The sequence below is a fragment of the Trichoderma virens genome, assembly GCF_000170995.1.
Source record: "Trichoderma virens Gv29-8 chromosome Unknown TRIVIscaffold_17, whole genome shotgun sequence".
Taxonomy (NCBI): domain Eukaryota; kingdom Fungi; phylum Ascomycota; class Sordariomycetes; order Hypocreales; family Hypocreaceae; genus Trichoderma; species Trichoderma virens.
Window position 1 is genome coordinate 1 of NW_014013732.1, and position 9,678 is coordinate 9,678.

General features: G+C 35.5%; 2 protein-coding genes across 2 annotated transcripts; both read left to right on the plus strand.

Annotated features, from left to right (window-relative positions):
* Positions 1-4,050: 4,050 nt before the first annotated feature.
* TRIVIDRAFT_53723 (uncharacterized protein) lies at positions 4,051-4,960 on the plus strand (the record flags this gene model as incomplete). The annotated part of the gene is made up of 4 exons (XM_014100832.1): positions 4,051-4,211; positions 4,262-4,529; positions 4,574-4,664; positions 4,719-4,960. 4 exons carry the CDS (start codon positions 4,051-4,053, stop codon positions 4,958-4,960), a joined length of 762 nt encoding a protein of 253 aa, XP_013956307.1.
* A 998-nt stretch (positions 4,961-5,958) lies between these two features.
* Positions 5,959-6,570, plus strand: TRIVIDRAFT_151149 (uncharacterized protein; the record flags this gene model as incomplete). Its single annotated transcript, XM_014100833.1, has 1 exon — positions 5,959-6,570. The coding sequence occupies one exon, from the start codon at positions 5,959-5,961 to the stop codon at positions 6,568-6,570; it is 612 nt and encodes a 203-aa protein (XP_013956308.1).
* Between the last annotated feature and the right edge of the window lie 3,108 nt (positions 6,571-9,678).

The following is a 9,678-nucleotide window of genomic DNA, read 5'->3' on the forward strand; positions in this document are numbered from 1 at the left end:
AAAATATTTACTTTTATGTTTTAATAAAAATTAATAGTAAAACTTAAAATAAATTATAAACTTAGCTTTATTTATTATTAATAAATAAATAAATAAATTAAAAAAATAAATTAAATTATAAAATTATACCTATAGTATTATATTAATTTTAAATAAAATAATTAAATAAAAAAACTACTTACTATATAATTATACTATAATAATTTTAAATTAAAATCTATTAAACTAACTTTATTTTATACTTTTTATAAATTTAGATTATTTATATATAAAATCTTAAAAAAAAGATTTAATATTAATAAAACGTAAATATAAATTAAACTTATAGTTAATTTATATAAGGAATTATATATTTAATTTAAACTTATATAGAAATTTATAAAATACTATATAAATTAAAATAAAATTAAAAAATTAATCTTTTAAAAAGGAAATATTATTTATTTAATTTAATATTTATAAAGCTATAAAATATTAAATATTAAAATAAATTAACTAAATAATAAATTAAATTTTAAGAAAATTAAATTATTTAAAATTTTAAAAAAAAATTAAAGAAATTAATTATAAACTTAAAATATTTAAAAAAATAAAACTAAAATATAAAAAAGTACTTATTATATATTAAAACCTAAAATATAATAATAAAATTAAATATTTAATTTAATAAAAAAATATAAATTTATTTATAATATATAAAAACTTATTAAAAGCTTTAACTTTTATAAATTAATAAAAAAGTTTTATTAAAACCTTTAACTATATTATTAAAAACTATATTTTAATTAATTATATCAACTTTACTAACGGCTTATATAATAATAACTGCCTTTAACTTAGTTTTTTAAGCTTTATTAAACTTATTTAAACTTTTTAAACTATAATTAACTATGTTTACGCCCTACAATACTAAAGAATCTATTAAATATAAATATAAAATAATTTAACTAAAGCTTTAAAAACCTTATATTAATACTTAGCTAACTTTTTTATAGCTTTTTTTTTTTTAATATATAACTGCTTATATTTAAAAAAAATATAATTTACTATAATAAATATTAATAAAAATAATATTTACTTAATAAAATATTTATATATATTTATAAAAACCTTACTTTTATTATAGAAATACCTATAATATATATATTTTTTATATTTAAAAACACTATTTATTATTTTATATTAATTACTTATACTATATTTTTTATAAAAAAAGCAAACTATAAAAAAAAAACTTAGCTTTTTAATAATATTTACTAAAGTAAAACGTTTATAATTTTTTTATATAATTAGCTTAAAAATATAACTTAATATAATATTAATATAAAGATATAAAGTAATAAAAAAAAATAATTATAAATTAAAATAAGCTTAAACTAACAGTTACTTTATATATATAATTAACCTTAAGGGTAAAGTTAATAAAAAGAAGTATTATATTATAACTTAACTTTTTATAAAGCCAAAAAAGTATATACCTTAAAATAAATTATAAATTAATTAACTAATTATAAAAAAATTACTTTTATATAATACCTTTAAAAAATTACTATTATAATCTATAAATAATATAATAAAAAAAAACTAAATATATAAGTTTATTTTATTATAATTATTTAAATAGTTTAAATAATTAATTATTAATAAAATATTAAAATAAAATATAAACTACTCTTTTTATTTTACTTTTATATATTTATAATTATAACCGCTTAAAAACTACTCCCTATCCTCTCTACTAATATAAACCTATAACCTAGGCTTATTACCTTAGGAACCCTTACCCTATACTAAGAATAGGGATTAGGACGTTACACCCATCCAGCTCCCAATCTAAGACACGCAGCCCTGTAAACTGGCTAACTATAATATCCTTAAGGCATTAGGTGTAAGCTGTAAATGGATTATAATATGGGCCATAGGGGAGCTAGGGCTGTACCACTGGAGGACGGAGCGGTCCTTACGGTCGGAGTATTATCGCCAAGAGCCGAAAACAGATACTGCTACCACCAGCACGGCTCGCCCACCATCCATAAAGCAGGTGGCCCGCGGTGCCAGGGATCGACACAGGCTTCGTTTTATCCCATATCACCTAGGCGGTCTTTCTGTTGGGGAGTTAAGTCTTCTTCCTTTTAGACCTTCGGCTTAGTGTTTAACATTTTGCGGGGTGATCTTCTCTAAAACGCTATACGTCTTTATTTTTACGGCTATTCAAGGTAATAAGTTAATAATCTCATAGTAAAAAAGAGGTTAATACTTGCAATATAATATCACCTATTTAACCGGGACGATTGGCCCTTATAAATTATTTACGAACAAGGTAGACCCAATTATGCATTGTTGCCACCGTAGCAATGAAAACATGAACAGCCAAATTTAATTGCGCTAAGTATCGTAATTTTTATGTAATACAGTTTGATAGTTGCCCTATTGGAGGAGACTCCATCGGGCGTAATAAAGTGTGTGTGTGTGTGTGTATCGTAATTCCAACTCAAATTGTCCTCATGTTGCACTTCAGGATACTCTATCACAATCGTTGCCACGGCGTGACTTAAAGTTTCGTGGCGTTGAGCCGAGGCTACAATGTTGGGCTACTTGCTCTTCGAACATCAAGTTAACACAGGTTCATATGGTTGACACGAGTGCTACGGTATTTGTAGCCGGCCAGATTCTTCCTCGATTTATTACTTAGCTAAGTTAGCCACACGCCCTTCTTATCGAAAGACTTCAATGAAAATGATGTGATGCTGTTCTCCGTAGGCCATCACCCCACGTAATTTCACATAGCCTCTTATCCCGAATGAATGACGTGCTTCTATCAATGTTACCCGTTTACTTATGACGTCGGAAGTTTAGGCTAGTTGCACCTACCATGAGCTCCAAGATGCAGAGCACATAAGCTCGGAAAGCTAGAACAGTATGATGTTATTGACGGGTCCCAAATAATCATGAAGATACCGAACAGTTCCTCAGCTAGCACCGACAACCAAAAGCTGATGCATGCAATTGTTGGCCTTTTATACCCTTCTTGCCATGTACGCGTATGCCGTCTCCCAGCCGACTGACAAATTTAACATCAGAGGCAATCAACTCTTAAGCCCAGCGAATTCCGAGGATGCAGAGTCATTAAGCAGCACAAACTCTGAGACTAGCGCTATACAGCGGCTTAGAGTCCATAGCTCCATCGAGGACGTATAAACAAGTGAAAGTGGAGATGAAACATAAAGGCACAGGAGAGCAATTGGCTTGGCCCGACTTATTTGTTACTTGGTAGGCTGTTCAATTCCCAACGAAGAATGAACTCGTGAACTGACCGCTCCCGTTATATATGCGGCGTTATATGCCCAGAAGTGATGCGGGACAACGATATAGTCCGTCGCTTGTGCAGACATGCCTTCCATTCGAGCTGCATTGCCTCATGGTATCTCACGCGCCATCACACCTCTGTGCGTATCACCAGTAGAGCCTGTGTAGCTGAGAGCTGAGTGATGACAAAATCAAAGGGTACAGAATCTCCGATACCCAGTAATCACGAACTTTGCCTCGCAAAATCTGCAAGCAGGTAGCACATGCATGATGCGGCCACTGAATGCTCCGGTTCCAGGCGTTATCCGCCCTAACTTGAGGTATTGTGGCTGAACTCTCATGGTGGTGGCAGACCACATCACATGTTGGTAAAAAATCTTCAAGTTTTGACGCGTCATCAACAATATGGCAGCTTACGTGTTTATTATGGCTGCACACAACTTGAGTGAAATATGCTGTTCAGTTATAAGCTGTTAAAATGCTTCTTCGCTCGCCTTCATATGGGTCTTGAGCTTTCTTACACAAAACTGCCTAAAGAGCCTATTGGCCCGCCACACATTGATATGAAATCATGATGATTTTATGATCATCGTAGTAATTCCGCAGCTACGTAAAAGATCGAGGAAGCGTAAATTTATGGAACCTTCTCTTTGCTTGTATGCTTTCTCGTGGTTTATGCGACGCGTAGAAAATTAGAGGCGTCCCATCCTCAACCGATGATAACAAAGGATGTGAGGCTGTAAAATGTCTGATTCCGGTCAGCTCGAAGAGTCAAGGCTGTTGGATGGTGCGTCGTCAGAAAGGCTCGAGAGACATGTAACAACTAGTGGCTTCATTCGCGATGCCATCATTGGTCTTGCAGATGGCCTAACAGTACCCTTCGCAGTTACTGCTGGCTTATCTTCGTAGGTTCCTTTTCCACTTTCATCTGAGTCACAGCTGATGTTGATATTAGAATTGGGTCAACAAAACTTGTCATTCTTGGTGGGCTGGCAGAATTATTTGCCGGGTCCATCAGTATGGGCTTGGGTGCATATCTTGCCACGATTACAGATGCCCAGCACTTCCATGTCGAGGAAGCTCGGGAGCAGCGTCAGGTTACAGGGACTCCGCACTTCGAAGGCGAAATTTTGGTAGCAATGTTCACAAAATATGGACTCAGCAGAGAAGAAATATTACCCATCCTCCAGAGTTTTAGGCAGAACCCAGAATCGTGGGTCAAAGTGAGTGCTCCAGTCCTTCTACGCTGCCAAGCTGAGGTCTCTAGTTCATGATGGACTTTGAACTTAAGCTTGAGCGCCCAAGCTGGTCTCGACCGTGGATATCTGCTCTCACAATGGGAATGGCATATTTCATAGGTAAGCATATCAAATCCAAATCCCGCTTTCATACTATTACTGAAATAATGAAAGGCGGGCTGATCCCCATGATTCCTTATTTCGGTGTCGAGGACCTCAGTATGGCACTGGTCATTTCAATTGGAGCTACAGCTATTATGCTTTCTGTATTCGGATATGTCAAATCCTTGGTTACTGGAGTTGGTTATTGTTCCGCCTTCCACGGATCGTTAGAGACTCTTTTTGTTGGAGCCGTTGCCGCGGGTGCTAGTTATGGTATTGTAAGGACTGTAAATGATTGGTTTAAGGTAGAATAAACAGAGATGCCAGTGTGCAAAGAATCGGAGCTGGTTCGTTGAGCTACCTGTCGCCCTTAGACGAATGTATAGCTGGCATGCTAGGGGTGATTGAATAAATGAAATTTATTACTCCAGGGAAGACTAAACTCATATGGCCAGGCGCTAAGTTGTGTACAGTTCTATGCACCACCACGGCGAAGCGAGACCATATTTTCTCGCACATCCTTGTTCATGTGCCCCTGAGTCCTCACAAGTTAAGTCTGTCGCTATGCCGCATATGCTGTCATTAGATACAGGTGCGTTGCCACCATTGCCGCGCCCCTCGTTGGATGAGTTAAGAATTGCGGCTGTTATTCTTCATCAGAAGTAGTCTACATCCTACAGACACATGTCAATGTAGACGAATATCCTCTCTTTATTCGACTAGGAAATTTTCTGAGCAGAATTCCGTTGATTTCCGTATTCATCAGGAGGTTCGTCTAGGTCACAGGCGTCCCCGATCTGGGCTAGAAGGCCCTATGCGTAGCTAGATCCGATCTGATATACCGTTTGCTCTAGTCCTTACACGAGAATGCAACTGTGCAAAGTATACAAAGATAGTGAGATAAATGATATCCCAAATGAGTAGCTTATAAATAGATGAGTATTGATGAGTATGGCACGTTGGTCCGAAGAGGAGGCCAGTCTTATTTCGCTCCATCATGCAAATCGGCAAACCTAATAAGAACCAGAAACTTTTCGTCTACCGAGTCCAGATGATTATTGGCATATGATGATGGACGGATGCCAGTCCAGCCATGGCGTGGCAGTCATCTAGATTGCGTCAGTGGCTGACAGCACATCCCCGTTCGTCCTCGCCAAAGATCGGTCGCGGAGATGTGGGCACACACCCATTGGATGTTTATCTAGACCTGCAAACAGGTCGACGGAATCCAGAGAGTCGTTATTTCCCCCTTTCAAAGTTCGCTGCGTTTCTCCTAGTTATTATCGCATCCTCCGTACTACGGACTGGGAAAATGATTGCGAAAGTGATCGCCAGGAGCGAGGAGCAGGAGTATTATGACTCTATCTGGCACGCAGGGGCCAGAACCGGCCTAATTGGCATGTCGTTAGGCCTTGCAGCAACGACAGGCCTGCATCGCTTCTACCCAACGTTCAGGCAACTGCCACTATACATCAAAAGCACCTTTGCTATCTACCCTGGACTGATCATGGCCAGTATCGGCGCCAATGAGGGATCTCACGCCTATCGATCGCGCCTGCATCCCGAAATAAGGAAATATGCGGACGAGAGCCAGCGCGTGTCCGCCGAAATTCGTGCGAGGGAATCCGAGGGGCAGCGAGCCAAGGATTGGCTATACGAACACCAACTCCAGATCCTTGGGGTAACATGGGCCACCACGATGGCGGTCTGCCTCGAACGTATGCGACGGGATCCTTACACTACAGCAGCCCAGAAAATTGTTCAGGCTCGCGTGCTTGCGCAGGCAACCACCTTGGCAATTCTGCTAATAACAGCAGCCCTTGAAGCCAAGGATAAGAGTGAAGGACGGGGAAAGTACCACAGGGTATTATTGGTCGCCGATGAATACGATGAGGAACACGCCGAGGTCCCGCGGACCACCTGAGTCGTGTCCAGCATATAACTAAAAGGCAAGCCTCTATCACTAGCCATTCGTCCACGCCGCTGCGCTTGGTCTGACTGTTGAAGGCAATAGCCCGCTGCCGGCAAGGGGGTGCCGTTACAGCGGCATGGGCCTACCGCCCCTACAAGACTTGTGGCGGCATCAACCATACTGTGGCTGGATTTGGTTTCCCGAAACCTGCAGGTTGCTTTTCATATTCCTTCTGCTGTAACTATATTATCCATACAAAATTCCCAGTTGTTATCCAAGTCTTAGAAGACAAGGTTAGTCACCTGGATACTTTGATAAGAAGCCTACTGCACCAATGCCCCATCCAAATTGGTCAAAAGTTGGTGATTCCTGGGCCCCACCCACTTACAAGGGACCTGTCTCTTTGTGGCATATTTATAGCATACGCAGCATCATACACCTTTTGTCCGTGCACACGTCTCATGTCTCCTGCGAGAAAAAGGGGGCTCCACTATAGTAGCAGCAGTAGATGTAGTCCGCCGTTCTGGCTGCCGTTATCTGTTGAAGTGAGGTTGGGTGTAATGTTATATTGATCAATGGTCTTAGTTATCTAGTTACAAAGTCGGGGGCAGGACCTCATATATACACAATCTACGAGATCCGATGAGGCAGATCGGATAGGGGTCACCCTGCAGTCAACATTATCGTCGATCGCCAGGTAGCTGTCCACCTCATAGACCTTTTCGAATACCTCAAACCTCTGGACCTCTTCGCAGACCTTTCTACTCATGCCTTAATCTGCTGTCATCAGAAATGCAATTCATTATAAGAAAAGATATAAAGAAGGATTGTAATAGCTAAATTATACGGCATAACACAAAGGATTAAGTAACCGGTTACTACGGTTTGTTTATTTATTGTTGTTGAAAGGAAACATAAGGAAGAAGGCAAAATAGATGTAAAAGTACATCCATCTGCATACTGCTAACAAAGTGCAGGAAGAGCAAATGTTTACGCTGCCCACAGTAATGCGGGATACAGGCATGAGCATTGCGGTAGTGCTGTTTTCAGCGCCGTTAGATACTTGATGACGCGGGCAACAGAGATAGGAATTAACTGCATCAAGTTCAAGACATCTCAGTGCAGGATGAGATAGCCTACCGCGCACGGCTGGTGGTCGTTAACGCAGACACGATTTCAGGCGCCGAGTTCACAGCATACGCTAATGGGTTAGTGTACGCAGACAGATATTCATAGACGAATGTTATACTATAATTACAGACATTAATACCACCCAAGGCTGGGGCAACTAAAGGGACTACAGCGGTACGGATACCCGCTTGTAATGTTGATGGCGACGCTACGGGTGTGCTGGAGGACTGGTTCCCCAAGGAGATGCTGGTGCGGCGGCAGTGGCGATATAAACAGGACGACAAAGGCGAACTGCCGATCCAAGGTGAGCATGTAAAGGCAAGAAAGTGGGCTATAGAGGGTCAAGTAGTGCAGACGGTGCAGCGGCTCAGTGCTTTGATTGTAGGAAACCAGAAGGGTGTGGAACTGTCGATCGACAGGGCAATGAGAAGAAATCGCAGCGGAGATGGGGTGTAACTTTTACCACGCCGAGAAGAAGAAGAAAAGAAGCAGCAGATGTAAACAGCATGGGCAGAGAGCCAGGGACACCAATGGATCGTAGCTACGTTAGAGCTAGGGATGGGAACCGATGTCGAGGAAATCGTAGCGGCCATAATAATAGATTAGCCACATGGACTGGTGGGCTTTATGCAGCAGACGGAATCATACAACAAACGTCAGCCGCAAAGAGATAGGCACAACGACTTTATTAATTCTAAGCAATGCTCAGACAAATATTCATTTAATCATAGCTAAGTAAACCACCAATACAAACCTTACTTATTGATATAATATAGCAGAATATACGCACTAGGAATTAATCGGTAGAATACTAAATCTTTAAAAGGGAGATATAGTGTAACGTCCTAATCTTTATTCTTAGTATAGGGGAGAGGTTCTTAAGGTAATAAGCCTAAATTATAGGTTTATATTAACAGAGAGGACAGAGAGTAGTTTTTAAATAGTTATAATTATAAATATATAAAAGTAAAATAAAAAGTATAGTTTATATTTAGTTTTAATATTTTATTAATAATTAATTATTTAAACTATTTAAATAAAAGTAATAAATAAAACTTATATATTTAATTATTTTAAGTAATTTATATTATAATATTATAATATTTTAATCCTTATTTTTAGTATAAAATAAAGGTTTTTAAGGTAATAAATTTAAGCTGTAAGTTTATATTAATAAAAAGAATAAAAAATAACTTTTTAGTAATTATATTTATAAATATATAAAAATAAAATAAAAAATATAGTTTATATTTAATATTAATATTTTATTAATAATTAGCTATTTAAATTATTTAAATATATATAATAAAATAAACTTACATATTTAATTATTTTTAGTAGTTTATATTATAATATTTTTTTATATTAAATAAGTTTATAACCTTAATATTAAGGTTTATTTTTTAAATTATATATATTAAAGTAAATTTAAAATCTTTAATATTAATTAATTATTTTTTTTATATTTCACTTAAAAAGTATATACTTTTAGTTAAGTTATAATATAATATCCCTTTTTTAATAATTTTACCTTTAAGGCCTATATATAATATATTAAACTTTTATATTAATCTTTAAGTAAATTTTTTTTTTTTATTTTTAATAATATTTTATAGTATTATTAAGTAAAGTTAATAGTTTTTTATTATTAAAAAGTTTTTAAAAAATTATAAAACAGTAGTATTTATAATTAAAATTATTAGATTTTTTATTATACTTTATTTATATTATAAAATTAATAAATTACTTTATAAAATAATATTTAAGTATAAAAGGTATAAAAAGTATATATATTATAATTATATTTATAATAAAAATAGGATTTTATTAATAAATAATAAATGATTTTTTATTTTATATTAATATTTTTTATATTAATTTTATAATATAATATTTAATTATTAAAAAAAAATATATAAATATATAAAAATATTAAATAAAATAAAAATTATTATAAAATTAATAGTAAATAATATTATTAATTTAATA